Genomic DNA, 19852 nt, shown 5'->3' with positions numbered 1-19852 from the left:
TGTTCAGTTGTTTTTTCAGCAATCTCACTCTTTTCCAGCTCTTCAGAATGTAAGTTTCACAAAGTTAGACTCGTCTATCGATATATAATTTATATAATTTTATGCATCATCTCTTGGGATTTTGAAAAGGACATATTTGCACAATTTTGTAACCTTCTGTGGCATTACTTGTTTCAGTAAATAAGACTGAATAAAGTGATCAGTACACGGCCTCAGACATCTGAGTCATAGCAACACTGAACACATTTGGACCAGTGAGTTCTGGATAATCCAGGGATTTTTCAAGATAATGAAGACACTGACAACCTGGTTCCATTTGGATAAAAAGGAATTGTGGGTAACCAAGTGTTGTTAATCTAGGGTTGCACTATATTTCTAAACACATAGTGCTTCTATTAATAGAATTTTCATGATGTGAATTCTTGTTCCATCTTCCTTTCCTTGGTCTGTAATTTTCTAAATGTGAATTTCTTTCAAAAGATTCATGATTTCAACTAAGCTTTGCATTTGATATTGTCCAATTATTCCTGACTTTTGTCTATCATATGTTGAGTTCCTTTAGAAGATAACAGATTGTCTCCTTGGAAGCAAAGTACAAAGTAATAGAAGATAATGAGAGACATACAAGAATTGCATTCTACTATTCTTTTATTGATTTAATAATTTCTAGTAGGTTTTTCATGAACGTTCCCTTCAATACATTTCCATCTTGCTACTATAAAGTAAATTTTTTCTTATTTTAAGAATTACAATACATGCCGTAATGAACCAACATTTTTTATTTATACGTAGTTTTGAACAAGAACATTTTCACTGAAAGATTATAAACTCTGTGTGAGTGTGTGTGAGCTCACAGGAAACAGTTCACTGGGATCCATTCACATACATGTCATAGCAATTAGATTTTAAATCTATGTCCAATAATTACTACACATAATAATGACTACTACTAAATGCTGCTACCATTCAAATGATTCAATAGCAAGAACTTTAGAAATGAATATTTACATATAAAATATTACTATGATTTTCATTGTGAAAAGTACAAATAGTCTTACTGTAATCATCTTGAAATTATCTATTTGAATTCAAGATTTTACAGCTAAAGTTTGGTGAGAAGCTTCATAACAAGATTGTGTTATAAACTGCCCAAATGAATTCTGAATGGTTTGGAATGCTCATTGTTGCTTTTAGATCTCTGTATTACTTTTCTCTTCAAGTACTTCATTCCTAAAAGGTGTGTGTATGTTACATGTTTATACTGTAGCATCTACAGTCATCTAAATAAATAATGTTTAATATTCTTTCATAATATCTGAGAACTATGTTAGCATCTAGTAGACTTTGAAGAAAAAGGAAATGTACCATTCACAAAAGTACTAGACAATCTAAGTACATTTCTAACCAAAGTTGATAACTAAATCATAAATACTGCATTCTGCATTGGTGTACGCCCCCAAATTCATTATGCTAATATAAGTATTAACCTTTCTTGGAAAGCTGTTATACAAGATCGTTTTTTATTTACAGACTTTCTTCATTATTCACGGAATCATTCCCTTTGCGTCAAAGTTATACATTTTCTGTGTATGCGTGTAGAGAGAAAGTATATCGAGTGTGTGTGTGTGTGCGTGTAGAAAGTCCACTATTTGTGTGCAAAAGTATGACCTACTAACTACACATGTTAACTACATCTTCATTATTTCAAACACATCTATATCAGGGGTGGCCAACCTGTGGTTCCAGAGCCACGTGCAGCTCTTCAGAAGTTAATATGCGGCTCCTTGTATAGGCACCAATTTCGGGGCTCGAGCTACAGGCGCCAACTTTCCAAAGTGCTGGGGGGTGCTCACTGCCCAACCCACAGGCCCTGCCCCGACTCCACCCCTACCTGCCCCCTCCCTAAGCCTGCTGTGCCCTCGCTCCTCCCCCTCGCCTCCTGCACACCACGAAACAGCTGATCAGGAGGTGCGGGGAGGGAGGGGGAGGCGCTGATTGGTGGGGCTGCCAGTGGGCAGGAGGCTCTGGGAGTTGTGGTGAAGGGGGGGGGGAAGCTGCTGACGTGTTATTGTGGCTCTTTGGAAATGTACATTGGTAAATTATGGGTCCTTCTCAGGCTCAGGTTGGCCACCCCTCATTTATACAATGCAATCTGCATTCTTTTCTGTTTTTTTCCTCTGTACATGGTTAACTTTTTTAAATTAAATTTGTTTATATACTAAAACAGTATACAATCTATCATATACCATTTATAATTATTTCAGAAATTTGTTATGGCTTTGAGCTAAAACTAAATTTTAACAGTGTAACTGGCTTTTATTTGAATGAAGAAATGTTATATTGGTGAAAATAGATGGTTGTAGCCAGCATCACAAGATATTTACATGTCAGATGACCTTGATGCTTCAACCACCATTCTATAGAACATGTATCCATGCTGATAACAGGTTCTGCTTGATCACAATCCAAAGTAGTGCAGACTGACGCATGTTCATTTTCATCATCTGAGTCAGATGCCTCCAGTGGAAAGTTGATTATCTTTTTTGGTGGTTTGGGCTCTGTAGTTTCCGCATCATAGTGTTGCTCTTTTAAGACTTCTGAAAGCATGCTCCACACCTCATACCTCTAAGATTTTGGACGGCACTTCAGATTCTTAAACCTTGGGTTGAGTGCTGTAGATATCTTTAGAAATTTCACATTGGTATCTTCTTTGCATTTTGTCAAATTTGCAGTGAAAGTGTTCTTAAAATGAAAAACATGTGCTGGGTCATCATCCGAGACTGATATAACATGAAATATATGGAAGAATGTGAGTAAAACAGAGCAAGATGCATACAATTCTCCCCAAGGAGGTCAGTCGCTACCAGCGGGTAGTGATCAATCTATCAGGGATTGATTTATTGTGTCTAGTGTAGACGCGATAAATCAATCCCCGATCGCTCTGCCGTCGACTCCGGAACTCCACCACTGCCAAGAGGCAGAAGCGGAGTCAATGGGGGAGCGGCGGCAGTTGACCCCGCGCCGTGAGGACGCAAGGTAAGTCAATCTAAGATACGTCGACTTCAGCTACACTATTCTCGTAGCTGAAGTTGAGTATCTTAGATCGATCCACCCCCTCCAGTGTAGACCAGGGCATAATTTAAAGGTCCAGAAGCCTTCTTTTGCCAGCAACATTTAAGGTGATAACTAGAAAATATCTACTTAGAAAAATTATCAATAACTTTTGAAGTGAAATCAGCCCTACTGATGAAGCCTGCATCTCATTTAATGTATTCCAAAAAACATCAGCTTTGATCATATTCAGACCTTTCTTTATCCACTTACTGGAAGGGAAGGCAATATAAACAACACAAGCGGCTATTATATAGGGTAGGTCAGCACATCATACAATAATATAAAAGACTCCAGTTCAGAACTGACATCTGAAATTCTGTAACCTCACTAGGTCTTAGCACAAGGGGAGGAAAGAGAAAATAATGATTTGCAACGCTAGAAACTGCTGCTACTGTGTCTATGACTATCTCACAGAGACTTTGCTTGCCTTCTCCTGGTCAGATGTTAAACATGTTGTCAAGTCACCTTAATTAAAGGCCTCTGTTTCAGAACATCCTAGAATCAAAAGAGCGATAGTATTACTGGCCAGAATTGAGGAATGCCACAGAGTAGTTTGTGTATAACCCAACTAGCTGTAAGATTATATGCGTAGTTATTGCCTCTTTGTGTCTGTTCCTACTCAGTGATGTATCACTTTGAAGAAAATTAAAATTCACTTATTAAAACAATTCAATATACAGATTGTCTGCTGATTCCATAAGGAGATATTTCATTTGTTTCTACAGCATTGTTAAGGTGCTCTGATACCATGGTGACAAATGTGGTAGACAGAGTGCTGCTCATCACACATTAGATTGTTTGAAAAAGGCCTATCAAACATGGCCAAAGAAAAGACGGTCTGAGGTCAAAACAACCCTCAGTTTGAAGGCAGAAAAGAATCTCAGGGAATACAATACATAACATAGGACAAAAGTCAAGGCTGTAACCTGACAGAAAAAATGTCACTAATCAATTTACTAATGAGGCTGTTCTAATGCACATAACTATACAAGGTACATCCACTGACAGAACACTCCTAGAGGAATATGGACTATTCTGTCCTGGTCAATGTACCGAACCTTTGGATATTTAGCGCTAAATACTCCAGAAATGACTTCAGTTGAAAATAAGAGTTTACAATGACAAGTTGAATGGCCTCAATTTGCTTTATTAGTAAATGAAGCTTTATTAAGTACTGAGATATAGTTAGAAATAGTAAAGTTGTTCTCAACTACCTCCAAAACACATGCAATGTATCAGGCACAAGAGAACTTTTTAAAAAAGTAAACAAAATGCAATTTGTTTGCAGCTATCAGCAAATACAGAGTATATCCATAACAACTTCAAATGCAATCACTTTGGTTTGTGCTTAAAAAAAAATTAATTTATATAAAGCATGTCTTACCACTATGGTTATCACTTAACACTCTGGGTTCATTAAGTCATTCTAAAAAGACTGAAAATCTTACTCCTGTTGTATGGATTCTACCTGAATAAGGACGTTGGGAACTAGGCCAATGAGCCCAATCCTTGAATCCTGCCGAACTCCATTCAGTACTTCAGGGGCCAAGGGTAAAGGTGACTTTATACTATCTTCGTGACTCACTGATCTTACAGCCACCTGAAAGCCATTTGGCCCTTGTGCAACTTAGAACAGCTTCAAGGCTGCTCTAAAGTGCATTCAGATGTCCATCGTCTCAATGGATCACGCCATAGTAGCTGTCCAGGCACATCAGCTACCCTGGGGCTGCAAGGATAGGTGCAAGGGTGATCACTGCTGTTTTACAACACTTGCACTTTCCAACATGCCAGAGAAATCTTCTGTTGTCTGGTTAAGCCAAGTTTATGGCCTCTTTGCACCATGAGAGTGACAAAAGGGGCTGCAGTAAGGCTGAGGATCTGAACATACATGTTTAAACTACACTCTGTTTCTGTTCTGAAAATGCATGACATTTCAAACTCCAAATGACTTGGTTTAAACAATTTTAAATTAATAATAGTTAAATGATTAAACTTAAAGAACTAATTTGAATGCCATATTTTAAATATAGCTTCATAATTAACTTATTGTCTCCATTTTAATCAATGGTATTTAAAAGATTTTTTATACTAAGTCAATTTCAATTAAAATATGTGTAAGTTTTATTATCTACTTTTACTTGTGACTGGTAAAATTAGAAACTTGTCAATAGCACGAGCCCTGAAATACAGTTATGTATCCCGAAGCTTCTTATCTATCCATATATGAGAGATTGTACTCTTCAGTTATGTTAGTTCTAAGTAACCTACCAAAGAAATAACAAATGAAGACCATGTGGAAGGAGCTTCTGGCCTGAGAGACAGCCTTGAGCCATTAACCTCAGCCAGTCATCATAATTCCAAGGAAATTTTGTGTCAGATTAGTTCAGGGTGGACAATAATTTTTGCAGAGGGCCACTCCATGAATTTTGTACAGCGTCATGGACCGCACATTTCTACTATATTAATGGAGGGGATGTGGGGTCGGGGAGGGGGTTTGGGTGCAGGAGGGAGCTCCAGGCTGGTGCTGAGTGTTGGGGTGCAGGAGAGGGTGAGGGGAATGGGCTCTGGGAAGGAGTTTGTTGCAGGAGGGGACTCTGGGCTGGGGACTGGTGTGCAGGGTCTTGGAGGGAGTTTGGCTGCAGGAGGGGGTTCTGACCAGGGCAGGGGGTTGGGATGTGGGAGGGGGTGTGAGGTGCAGGCTCTGGCTAGGAGGCACTTATCTGAGGCAGTTCCTGGCCAGTGGTGCAGCAGGGCTCAGGCAGGCTGCCTGCCTGCCGTGGCCCCATGCTGCTCCTGGAAGCGGCTATGGCCGGCTGCTGCTGGCATGTCTCTACATGCCCCTTGGAGGGAGGGGGGCTGTGGGTCTCCATGAGCTGCCCGCGCCCACAAGCACCACACCTGCAGCTCCTATTGGCCAGAAACTGGCCAATGGAAGCTGTGAGGACGGTGCTGGGGGTGGGGGAAGCACGCAGAACTGCCTCCCCCGCCAGGGCCGTGCAGAGACACACCAGCAGCAGCCGTCCGCTTCTGGGAACAACATGGGGCCACAGCAGGCAGGCAACCTGCTTTGAGATCGCAAGGGGGCAGCCAAAGAGCCTGGCAGGCTGGACAGAAATGTTTGATGGGCCAGATGCGGACCACAGGCCATATTCTGCCCATCTCATGGTTACTTAATAATATACAATGAAAAAGGGAGAGGGAAAGGGGAAGGAGAAGAGAACAGAGATAAGGATTTTTTTACATTGGTGATAAAGTTTCTGTTGCATATTTAGAAGATATACCTACAATATAATGCCCACGTAAATGAGCCAGATTTCTTGAACAGACATTTGACTTCCCATTTCAGTAACAACATATGTTTCACTGTAGAGTTGACAGGCTCTTTGTAGCCTCCCATAGATAAAAGTAATCTAACTCCTAATCATTAAAGGTGAATACAAATAAGATGGCAACCTGAATGAAGTGCAAATACACAACAGTTTAAGGTTAAACACATTCATTTTAGCACCTAATAAGAACAGCCATTCTGACCATACTGGGTCAGACCAATGGTCTATCTAGCCCAGTATCCTGTCTTCCAGCAGTGGTAGGTGCCAGACGCTTCATAGGGTGTAAACAGAACAGTGCATTTTTGAGTGATCTAACCCCTGTCATCCAGTCCCAGCTTCTGGAATTTGGAGGTTTAGGGACACTTGATACATAGGGTTGCATCCCTGACCATCTTGGTTAATAGCCATTGATGGACCTATCCCTCCAGGAACTTATCTAATTCTTTTTTGAATCTAGTTATACTTTTGGCCTTAAAAACATCCCATGGCAATGAGTTCCACAGGTTGACTATGCATTGTGTGAAGAAATACTTCCTTTTGTTTGTTTAAAACCTGCAGCCTATTAATTTCATTGGGTGACCTCTAGTTCTTATGTTATGTGAAGGGTAAATAACACTTTCCTATTCACTTTCTCCATATCATTCATGATTTTATAGATCTCTATCATATACTCTCTTAATCATCTCTTTTCTAAGCTGAACATCCAGGTTTTTTACTTTCTTCTTGTACAGATGCTGTTCCATGCACCTAATCCTTTTTGTTGCCCTTCTCTATAACTTTTCCAATTCTAATATAACTGTTTTGAGATGGGGCAACCAGACCCGCACACATGGACGCTGACTAAAATTCCCAAGAAAGCAGTGGCTTCTACAGAATATTATCTTTCACTATCTGTCATCTGGGTTCTTCAGGACTAAATCGTTTAGGATTTTCATCAACATTGCCAATAAAAATAGCATGATCAATACTAACTAGTTCCTTAGCAGTACCAGGTCCAATGAGTTCTACCAAAATCTGATCCGTCCAAGAAAACAATAACATATAATCAAAGGTGAACAGTGAAAAAAGCTTGCAGAAACACAAGCAGAGAACGCATGTAAAGCATCACATAAAATTAAAAAGACCCAAACTCTACAGGAAATGCTGCTTGTCAGTGACAGTCAGAAAACCACAGGAACACTTTTTACTTCCTTCCCATGCCTAGAATGAAACTCTCTGTACTGTATAGAGACATCCCAGTGCAAACAAACAAAAAATGCTTAATTGTGTATTGAATTTCAGAACAGGCGATCTTAGTCAAATTTCTATTCCTTAACTCTGATTACGTTATTCAGTAAAGTGTAGACGTGCTATAGAGAAAGACTCACTCAACTTGGTGTCACTCAACTTTGATTTAATCAAACTTATCAGGAAGCAGGGTTCTTAAGACTCAGAAGGAACAGAAGTATGTTGTCCAAGAAAGATGGCCTTGAGGGATGTAAAGAGGAAGAAAATAGGATTCAGAAGGAGTGAAGGGACAGAGATATGCTAATCTATACGTATTTCATTTATGCATACAGAAGGTAGTAATAATAGTTGGCATTTACATAATGCCTCTGATTGAAGCATCAAGCCCCTAAGAGAACAGTAACAAATCAATCTATACAACTTCACATATTAACTTCTGATGTGATATGAGATGCTGGGCCGATTCAATAAAATCAGTTAATATCTTTATCACAGCAGCTTAGACATGTCTCTTTCTTCCTAGCTCACCAATCCAATTATAGCAAGTGTTTAGGAAACTTGGTAACACTGTTTACAAAAATGAAACATACAAAATGCTCTTTAGTAAAAAATGTTGATAAACTTCTTCTATGTTGGGGGGAGTGGTAGCATAAGAGTAGAAATATCAAGAGGAAAAAACATACTAGTGGTATTATTCTAGATAATGTCATATAGAGGGATGAAGTCCTGTACCTTCTTGTACACTGTAATCAAAATATCCAAATTCTCCTCCCAAAATTATCACCAGGTTAATGGTTTATGAATTTTCAGCAGCAGTTCAGTCCTTGTTGATCCAAGCAATAAGGACAGAAATGTTCTTGCAGGAATGAACTCAGTGACCACTGAAGGACCCTAAAATCCCAAAGACGCTCTTGCTAGAGTAATTTATTTTCACCCGAAAAACAGGAAACCACAAGGGATCTATGTAAGGCGCTGTCTATTCAGCTTTCTGGTCCACGGTTATTGCTAATCCTAACAACATCAGGCACGTGTGTCCTCTGTGTCCAATGCAGAGAATATTTTCCTATATTGTGCTCTAATCCCTTTCCATCTGTCTTTCACCACCAGCAAGAACTACACTACTCCTTCACCAGAGACCACAACCCTAACTCCCCAGTCAAACACTGGAAAAGTCCCTTTCCCCACTCAATGCAGATAATACTTCCCCCACCAACATGCCTTGCTACTGCTAATTCTTCTCCATTCCTGTCCTGACTTCCTGATGCAACCCATCTCCCTACTGGTAGTTCAAAACATAAGAGACCAACTTCAGAACTGGGTGTTGCGGGAGACAGGCCATATGAGTCACCATCCTGGGGAGGAGGTTTAAAAGCATTTCAGAAGCTGGACAAGTCTTTTTCTCAGTCACTTTAAGATAGCTTATAGATACATCTTAATCTCTTAAGTGATTCTTCTTTGAACATTTTAATGATGCTTTCATTGAAGTCAATAGAGCTTTGCCATGAATGTCAAGGAGAATAAAAACAGGCTGTAAGCTTGCAAGCATAGCAGCATTTGTGACATCAAGAATACCACTGAATACCGTTAAAAAGGTATTCAAAAAGCCATCTTATTATTTAGCCTGAGTTTGTCTTCAAGAACTTATTCAGCCTTTTCTAAGCAATCAATTGCCTTTAACAGACAAAATCCCTTTTGCCAAATATTTGTGCTCATGTAAACATCCATTTCCTTGCAAAAAGCAACAAGTCCTGTGGCACCTTATAGACTAACAGATGTATTCACCCACGAAAGCTCATGCTCCAATACATCTGTTAGCCTTTAAGGTGCCACAGGACTTACTGTCGCTTTTTACAGATCCAGACTAACATGGTTACCCCTCTGATACTTATCCTTGCAGTTTCACCAAGAGAAAAAGCAATGGTTGCACAATGTTTTTGCTTTAGTATATGTGTGGTTAACAGTAGCCATATTTTACCCTAGAGGCGGTTACTTTTCACTGGAGGGATGCAGTAATTCAGATGTTCATAAATCAGTCTTCAGAATTTATAAATCAGTTTGTATAATGTAAAACAAAGCCATGATGATTAACCTTGATGGTGTAACAGAAGTGTGGCAGGTTCTCTACAATCACACAGTTGAATGATCGTTGCCCCCTCATCCCCCAAAAAAGTTATGTCAAAATAGGACTAATGGCAATATTTTTTCAAACACTTTGTTATTAGCATTTAGCTTTAGTATTGGGATAAGAGGGAAGGTCCTCTCATGGATCAGTAACTGCTTAAAAGACAGTAAACTAAGGGTAGGAATAAATGCTCAGTTTTCAGATTGGAGAGAGGTAAACCATGGTGCTGTTCAACATATTCATAAATGATCTGGAAATAAGGGTAAACAGTGAGGTGGCAAAGTTTGTGGATGATACAAAATTACTCAAGATAGTTAAGTCCAAAACTGACTGTGAAGAGTTACAAAGGGATCTCACAAAACTGGGTAACTGGGCAACAACATGGCATATGAATCAATGTCGATAAACGCAAGATATTGCACCCTGGAAAACATAAAACAAATAAAAGGAAGTTCTTCTTCACACAGCGCACAGTCAACTTGTGGAACTCCTTACCTGAGGAGGTTGTGAAGGCTAGGACTATAACAGTATTTAAAAGAACTGGATAAATTCATGGTGGTTAAGTCCATAAATGGCTATTAGCCAGGAGGTATAAAGAATGGTGTCCCTAGCCTCTGTTCACCAGAGGATGGCGATGGATGGCAGGAGAGAGATCACTTGATCATTGCCTGTTAGGTTCACTCCCTCTGCGGCACCTGGCATTGGCCACTGTCGGTAGACAGATACTGGGCTAGGTGGACCTTTGGTCTGACCCGGTATGGCCATTCTTATGTTATGTTCTTATAATCCCAACTATACACACAAAATGATGGGATCTAAATTCACTGTTACCACTCAAGAAAGAGATCGTAGAGTCATTGTGGATAGTTCTCGGAAAACATTTGCTCAATGTGCAGTGGCAATCAAAAAAAGCTAGCCATGTTAGGAATCAGCAGAAAAGAGATAGATAATAAATATCATTATGCCATGCCCACATTTTGAATACTGCATGCAGTTCTAGTTGCCCCATTTCAACATATATAAGAATTGTAAAAGGTACAGAGAAGTGCAACAAAAATGATTAAGGGGATGGAATAGCTTCCATATGAGGAGAGATTTAAAAAGATGGTGACATTTCAACTTGGAAAAGGTGACTAGGGAGGGATATGACTGAGGTCTGTAACTTCATGAATGGTGTAAAGAAAGTGAATAAAGAAGTATTATTAACTTCTTCATGTAACATACGAACCAGGGGTCACCCAATGACATTAACAGGAAGCTGGTTTAAAACAAACAGAAGGAAGTACTTTCTTCACGCAACACACAGTCGTTGTCAGGAGATGTTGTGAAGGCCAAAAGTATAACTGGGATAAGTTCTTGGAGGCTAGGTTCATCAATGGTTACTAGCCAAGATGGTCAGAGATGCATGCTCTGGGTGTCCCTAGCCTCTGATTGCCAGAAGCTGGGAATGGATGACAGGGGATGGATCACTCGATAATTACCCTGTTCTGTTCATCCCCTCTGACGCACCTGGCATTGGCTGCTGTCAGACGACAGGATACTTAGCTAGATGGACCACTGGTCTGACCCAGTATGGTCATTCTGATATTCTCGCAAAATCCCAATTCCCAGTGTTAGGGTTAATACAGAGGCATTCAATTATCTCTCAACATGATCTTAGTTTTTTTCACCTTTGCAAATATCTCTCTGACATCTCTTTTAAAAAATGTCTGGTGGAACTTGTAAAGTAAGGTGTTTTGATGCTAACTTACATATTTGCTCCATTAATTTTAATAGTATTAAGTTGCTTACAAATGTCAAAGCTCTTCCATGAGATACTTTAAATTGACTGCTTGGAAATTGTATACGCTCCAAAGACTGTTTAACTACTTGCTGTGAATTTGTTAAAGGTGCATCCATAACTTCTTTAACATGTCTTCTTTTGTATAATATCTTTACGGCTGTCAGTTTTTTACCATCCTACACAGTGAACAAAGTTGTGGTCTTAATGTAGCCTCTTTCTTTTATTCTCGAACTAAATAATTCTCTTTTCTTTTGTTTCTCTTCCCTTGTATTTTATACATAGCCCCAAGAAAGGGCTATATAACTATATACAACTATATACATACACAGAGAGAGATGAACATGCTCTATCTTGTCTTCCTTTGCTCTGCACCTTAAGCATTTTCTTGAAATGTGATTGAACTGTTGACACATGAAGAGCAGTAAAGAGGAGTTATCACCTGCTTAGCTCCCCCTCTTTTTAATTCATGGAAGCAACTATCCAAGGCATTCCTGTAATGAAACCTTTTTTCACAACATTTTAATAAATAATTTACACACTAATCTGTTTACTACCTCTAATTTATATACCCGAGTGTCAAGTTTCCTTTGTATGCTAGTGATACTTTATTCTTTTCAATAACACCTTTAAAGATGAACACCTATTTGCCACAAAAGAGCCCAATAATCAAGATGCCTGTTAATTACTAAAATTAAGACCTTTATCCAGCAATATATCAATATTCTTCAGTCATCTCCTATGTGATATACCTATTTTAAAATTAATCTAGAGTTTTGTTTTTAAAAGTTTAAATATCTTAGATTATTATCTATTATCACAGCTGAAGACATATCATTCTTCACATTTTAATGTTTTCTCATAGAACAGCAATGAAGCAGCACTGGGAGACGCATGTTAGAAAAGGAGCCTGCGAGTTTCTATTTGTTACTGGGTTTTTTTATACTTTTGTTCTCCATTAAAAGTCAAAAACATGCAGATTGGCACTGCCAGCTACTCTGTTCTTTTAGTTTTTAAATGTGCTTTACAATTCATCATAATATTCTATTTGAAGCTCTCATGTAAAGTAAAGCTCAGTTAACATCACTGGCTTAGTTTCTCCATCTGTAAAATGGGAAGTTGAAGACTAGCTTCTTTGTTAGTAAAGTATGTTGTTTTAGCTAGTGAGCATAGCTTTTCTCTCTGAAGGTGATAGGAAATTAATGCTCAGATGTTCCTAATGATTTCAGATTTTCAAATACTCCAACATACTGCATATTTGTGCTGCTCCCCTTTCCAATTGGACCTCTAAAATGTCAATTTATTAGATTTTGTAAATTTACTTTAAATATAGAATTCACAGATTTAGATACCATGTATTTGGGGATTGCTAGAGGACCTTCATTGGTGTGAGCCAGAACAGATTAAACATATTGCTAATACAAGTTGTGTTTGGCCCCGAGAGAGGGCACTGGTTATATTGCCTGTGAGAAACCAGCCTTCCTTCCTTGCCATTGGCTAATGACAAAGTAGTACTGTCAGCTGTACTAAAGGAGAAAACATACTCTACCTATTTATCCACTTAGCTGGGGAAAAGGTGCTTAATGAGGGACTGGAAGTCAAAAAGATAAATGGACGTAAAATAGAAGATTCTTGAACATGTTAAAAAGGAAGGACACCCTAGGACTTCTGCTTCAAAAGAAATAAAAAGTACAGACAGCTAAAGGGCTTTGGTGTCATCTTTTCTGTGCTGTAAATCATTTAAACAAGAGGGGCATGCTCTCTTTTTGATGCACCGAAAAATTATTATTAAAATTACTTATATAGGCTCAGATCTACAAACGTATGGGCCATAGTTGCATAAATGTACGTGGCACTACAGAAATATGATGTAAGTCATACTTCATGAACTAGTGAGTCAACAATTTTAGAGCCCAAGGGTGTTTTCCATTTACTTCAAATGAAACTGGATTAAGCCCAGATTTGGACAGGACAAAACACAAGACAAGATTTCAGGTAAGGAAATGTAGAGACTGATGATAAGAAGGTAGTCTAGACCACTGGGCGGGGGGGAAGTGGCTTAAGAGAGATTTGAAGGAGGAGAGAAAGGGTATTTGGTAGAAAAGAACAGGGAGACTGTTCCAAGTGTAGGAAGCGACATGAGTAAAACTATAAAGCTGAGACTGGCAACAAGAGATGAAGGGAACAGTAAAGAAAGAGGATTGCGTGATGCCAGGAAGGTATGGAGATAGAAGAAAATAAGAGCAAATCTGTAGGGAGGGGCAAGATTATGTGGTCTCCTGAAGGTGAGAACAGGAGTTTGTCTCTGACGTGTTAAGAGTCAGAAAGACAAGAGGTATTTGAGGAGTAGAAGGTTGATATGGTAAAATGACAAAAGAACAAAGTCATCCTTACTACTACTGATATTTTGGATAAACTGTAGAAACAAAGATGGGAGGCTAGAGAAAAGATTACAACAATCAAGAGAAGACTACAGCATAGAGAATGGTAAACAAATGTCATTTACTTAGTAACAATTTCCTTGATGAAACTGACAAAACAGATTCACAAGCCTTGGGAGTACATTGAGTCTCAGTACCATGTTCAAAACACCCTAGAACACTGAACTCTTTGGATCTGAGATTATTAAACAAGCAGCAGCCCCAACCCCCTAACAGTATTCATACTAAAGAATCCAAAGATATGGACGAGGAGCATGGGTCTATATGGTCAGTTACTAGGCAAATAATCTTTCATCTTCTTCAAGATATCTACTCAGGGAAGATTAATTAGTAGTGACAATCATGTAAGCAGGTGGATGTGAAGCTGACTAGTAAATAAAAATTTTGGGACTGCTCTCCCTAATTAAACATTAGACCTGGAAGCCAAAGCAAAGGAGCAGTTTTCCATCAGTACATGAACTCCTCCAGATAGGAGACTTACATATCTCAGTGATGGCAGTATTTCTAAAGACATTCAACAAATGCTTCTTTTGACCTGGAAATATACCCCATAAGATTTCTGGGGATTGAGACACCTGCAAGGTTATAACAAGTTTGCATAAAAAAAATTGACTGAATTAGACTGAGGCTTTTCAAAATTTTTATAGAGCAGAAGACTGTCTCATAAGTACCTTATCTCCCCTCCACAATGAAATAGCACATCTGACAACTACAGCAATTCCTTAAAGGAAAAGGAATATTAGATATGTGTTCATGTATCGTTAGCTGTCTTTCATGGGATGTGTGTTATGGCCTCACTGGATAATCACTGTCTACTGATTTGCTCTTCTGTGTCTCTCCTCACATTCACAAATCTGTTCTTTTGTTGCTCTTTCTCCCCGTACATGCAAATCTATGTAATTTATTAAAAGATTTAGTTCCCTATATAATAACTAAGAACTAATATAACATCTAAACTATACAAGTCTTAGCTATGGAATGAAATTTAGAGAAGAAAAGTGATTCAAAATTAATAATTGCAAAGTAATACATACTAGAAAAAATTCCAAATATACATATATTTTTATAGGTTCTAAATTAGCTGTAAACAGCCAAAAAGAAGATCTTGTCAGCAGCAGGCAAAAAGCTAACAGTATGTTAGAAACTATTAGGAAAAAGATAAGAGAATCAGACAGAAAATTTCACAATGCCAATATGTAAATCGATAGTGCGCCCATACCTTGAATACTGTGTCCAGTTCTGGTTGCTCCATTTCAGAAAGGATATAGTGGAACTGGAAAAGGTTCATAGATGGATAACAGAGATGATCAAGGATACGGAACAGCTTCCATATGAGGAAAGATCAAAAAGATTAGGGATGTTCAGCTTAGAAAACAGACAACTAAAGAGGAGTATAATAGAAGTAAATAAAATCCTGAATGATATAAAATGGACAGAGAAGTGTTATTTATTCTTTTATACAATACAAACACCAGGGGTCACCTGATTAATGAATAGTCAGCAAAGGAAGTACTTTTTCACATGATACACAACTAAGCCATGGAACAGATTGCCATGGAACAGATTGCCATGGAATGTTGTGAAGGCCAAAACTATAACTGAGTTCAAAAAAAGAATTAGGTAAGTTCATGGAGGATAGGTTAATCAATGGCTGTTAGCCAAGATGATACCATGCTCAGAAAAACCCTAAACTGCAGACTACTACAAGTCGGGAGTGGAAGACACAGGTGAATCACTCCTTACTTGCCCTGTTCTGTGCAATCTCACTTGAGCCCGGGTATGGGCCACTGTCAGAGATATGATACTTGGTAAGATGGATCATGGTCTGATCTAATATAGCAGCTCTTATGGTCTTACGTTTAATGAAAACCAGAAACCATGTTAATGAGAAATCTAATGAGGATGTTTTATTGTCATATCTTTATAGAACATATTAAGAGAGGGGGCCATTTGGGGATTGGTTCTGCTTTGAGCAGGGGGTTGGACTAGATGATCTCCTGATGTCCCTTCCAACCCTAATAATCTATGATTCTATGATAGTTATTCGCACTCGAATTTCACTGACTCTCCTGGCTTTTGTTATTACCATATTTAATGCAGTCCTAATGAGCAAGAAAAACAAGAAATGTTCCTTAAAAATTCAAATGTGATTCTATTAAATTAGCAAGGAACAGATTTAAGTTCCTAAGCTGGAAGATATAAGAATATAAGATCTGCCTGTTATACCAATATCCTCATTTTATTCCAGGCACTTGAGTATTTAGACTACTCTTAGTATATAGACTTCTAGCACTTGTACATTTAGTCAATATTTAGTTGCTTGCCTTCATGTGTGATGTTAAAATGGAGGCTCAGATGTAGGTCAGAATACACAGCAGTCCTTTCAAAATGTCTTTATTTTAGGATGTGGGAAAACTGGCCATCCCTGTATTGTAGGATGGCTGCCACATGGATTTGTAACAGTGTACTCACAGCTCAGAGTACCTGAGCGAAAACAAGCTGTCCAACACTAAAGGAACTGCAGAAGCTTGAAGGTTAAGCTCTGTTCTGCGAGACAAAAATTAAAAACCTCTTCCATTTTAAGGCACATATTTTCCTCAAATCTTCCTAACGACATTTGTTGGACCCAACTTCAGCAGTCTGAATCAGAATTCAGCAACAGTATCCTGGTTGCCAGAACTGGGATTTCAGGTCTGGATAAAAAATGTGACTGTGGTCTTCAGACAGAAGAAACACAAGTTCTAGAAGTTCCACAAGTCAAAACTAGGAGAAATTTAGAGCCCAAACTGATGTACACAAATTGGAATTACTATTATCATCTGAGTTCTGCCTAGCCTTATTTCTCTGAAGATTCCTGGAAAGAAGTGGTAGGGGCAGTAAGTTATGTCAAAACCTTGACATCTCAGAGGAAGTGTCTGGCAGGAAGCTTGGATGCATTTAACCTCCCTCCCTTCCAGGACAAAATTGAGGGTATTACACGTTATTTCTTGTTGGAGAGGGACCTATTTGAGAGGATCTCCAACTTCAGATTATCGAAGTTACTGCCACCACCTTGAGGAAATGTTATTGGGTCCTGTACATCCTAACCAAGTCATCTGCCAAGATGATCTCCTCATTGGGCAAATGAAGCACAAGGAGTGCTGTGATGTAGAATATACTATTCCCGGAGCCAGACAGCTTTTTTGACATATAGTTCAGAAGGGAGCTTCTGCCCTAAGATTCACATATTATCATGATTGCAATGTTGCTTATCAAAACTGACAAAGTTCTTCCTCAATCCATCAACATTTTGAAAACCTGACAAATCACCTGTAACTCCAACATATTTCTAGGAAGTCTCATTTCCTCAAGTGAGCTTTGTAACCCACAAAAGTACAATCTGTTATAATCTGGGCTGATGGTTGAAGATAACTGAAATGTACTGGCCTGGGTGTGCTGTCCACCATTAGTGAATCTCCGACATTGAGAGGTGATCTCACTAGGGATGACAAGCTGCTCTGTTGAAGATTACGCAGTCTTTAAGCAAGCATGGAAGCCTCATTCTGATGAATGGTGTTACAGATGTGCAAAAAACCATTTAGTCTCAACAGAGAAGCCTTTATTCCATCCTGGTTCCTATGCCTGATGGGGGCATCAGTTGGTGGCTCCTTTATGGTTCTGTGCTGGCACAGTTTATAGACTCTCTCACACATTGACCTTAAGCGTGCCAGGCTGTGGCCTCTCTTCCACCTTTTCTGGAACCTGCTCTTCAAGTTTTGGTTGCTCTTCTTCACTCACCTTTTTATTTGTGGTCACTCCATCTGTGGATACACTAAGTCCAGAGTTTTCCTCATAAACCTCTTCCTGGCACTTTTCAAGCAGTCCAGCAGAAGCAGCTCAATCACAGGGAGACTTTCTGCGACTGTAGGCCCATTTCCATTGGATTCACATGTACAAACATCCAGACAGAATTCTACTGCACAGCATCTACTGATTCCCTTGATCATTTCCTGGGAACAGTGAATCTCTGCTCAGTATCTCCCTCCAGCATCCATTTATTGGCCTTCCTAATTCATGGGTGGATCTTTGTGTCCTTAAGCAGACACTTCTTCGGAGGGCCTGTCTATTGAACTGGAAGTCAAATAGATCCACTGCAGAAATAATTTTTTTTATATTGTATTTATTTTACTATAGACTGACTACTCCTGACCAGATGGCCAAGAAGTTGTGGTCAGATGCCCAGAATAGTGTATTATCCTTCATTTAATTCTTTGTTTCGGGATGACCAGGGAGCTGAATGAGAAGTTGGGGGAGTTTCTGGAAGGAAAATGTTGGTGGGAGTTGATCTGTTAAATAGAACCAACTCTTCGCTGTACTTAAAATAAAACTATGGTCTGTTGAAGGCGTGTCTATTTGCGGTCTTTTTACCTTTTAAAATGTACTGTTTCTAATTTTCTGAACAGCTGGATGGACACTTCGTCAATATGAGTAAATAAAAATAAGCAATCAGTACTATGTACCATATTTGTATCCAAAGGCATCTTTAGAGAACAAAAATATTGCTGACTACTGTTTTCAGATAGAAAATACAACAGGGAAAAATGATATCTCAGATACCACTCTGTGGTTTATGTTGGCAAATGGCAACCAATGTAGTTATTTTGTATAGAGAGATTTCAGATCTCTTTATAAGCATGTATAATTTCTGCTTAATGAAAGCCACTGTCATAAAGAAATAGCAATGATTCTGTCAGTTGGAACGTCTGTGAAACTGGAGTACAGAAAAACAAATGTTGTGTTCCATACAGATTACGCTGCTAGAAGCTAGTACTGATTAATGCTTCATAATTTTTCTCTCAATCTGCAACACAGAAGGAATCCAAACAAATATTATTTATCAAAACTAAAAGTTTGTTTTAAAATGCTACTTGCATAATTTTACAGAAGATACCAATCTACTACGTACCTTAGCACAGTAGTCAGGTAATGCTGGTACTAATTAATTGGCACCATTTTTTTTTCTTCTTCTCAGAATCTCAGATGATGAAACTGTTTTTTTCTTTTATTAAGCCAGCTTGGCCTAGACTAGCTTGTCCCGCAGTGACATGTATATTGAATACAAATCAGACAGCATAGCTTTAAATCTGTGTTGCAGCTCTCATTTCCAATTCGAGAACTGTACTATAATCATAAGCTTCTGGTGGATGAAAGGAAATCATCTGAATATTAGTTAATGCCACATTTGCAAGTCTAGAAGAGATCTGTGCTGTTTAAAAAAAATAGATCATTTCTCGTGAACCTATATATATGAATCGCTTTGTACTGCTCGACTGATAGAAGCGATGCCTGTGCTGGGATTAAACCCTTTTCATCATAAAACCTCATCTGGTTCGGAGTCCAAGTCCATCAAACCTTTTCCCTTTAAAGTCCCGCCTTTGATTCTACATCAATTTATTCAAACCGCAGCTGGGTGGCTGAAAACGAAAGGACAGCATCATTTAAACCAACCATGTTCCCAACTTGAAAGAAGGGCTATAATTAAAAAAATGGGCATAAAAGAATGGAAATTGGATAATATTTTTTAATGGTAGTTCAAAGGCCGACAGATGTCAAAGCCTTTGAAGATGTCAGTACACTGAGCAAGAAGTTGCCATTAAATAGTTTGCCTGAGAGGTGAAGCAGCTTTTCAATGACTGAAAAAGCCCTTGCAGACACATCCTTGTGTTTTTAATTTGTCAGAGTTTCTGCAGTATTTTCTGATTAATGACATATGATTATAACTGCATAGCATACATATTTTTATACTTGGTTAAATGAATACTTTATTTCACACTCCTCTAGAGTTAGATAAGAACAGGGA

The 19852-nt window shown here is 38.7% G+C and overlaps 1 protein-coding gene across 2 annotated transcripts in view; it reads right to left on the bottom strand.

The window, feature by feature from the left end:
* CEP112 (centrosomal protein 112) overlaps window positions 1–19852 on the bottom strand; it is a 278377-nt gene that overhangs the window by 89938 nt on the left and 168587 nt on the right. Inside the window, exon 21 of one of the 2 annotated variants that reach the window (XM_030534468.1) lies at window positions 15233–15337. The exons of the other annotated variant lie outside the window; for it this stretch is intronic. Within the exon in view, the coding sequence (XP_030390328.1) occupies window positions 15233–15337 (105 nt within the window). The remainder of the gene's footprint in view (window positions 1–15232; window positions 15338–19852) is intronic. 2 annotated transcript variants of the gene reach the window in all.

This window comes from Gopherus evgoodei, chromosome 15 (genome assembly GCF_007399415.2).
Source record: "Gopherus evgoodei ecotype Sinaloan lineage chromosome 15, rGopEvg1_v1.p, whole genome shotgun sequence".
NCBI lineage: Eukaryota > Metazoa > Chordata > Testudines > Testudinidae > Gopherus > Gopherus evgoodei.
The sequence above is the reverse complement of the archived record's forward strand: the minus strand, read 5'-3'. Positions and strand labels throughout refer to the sequence as shown.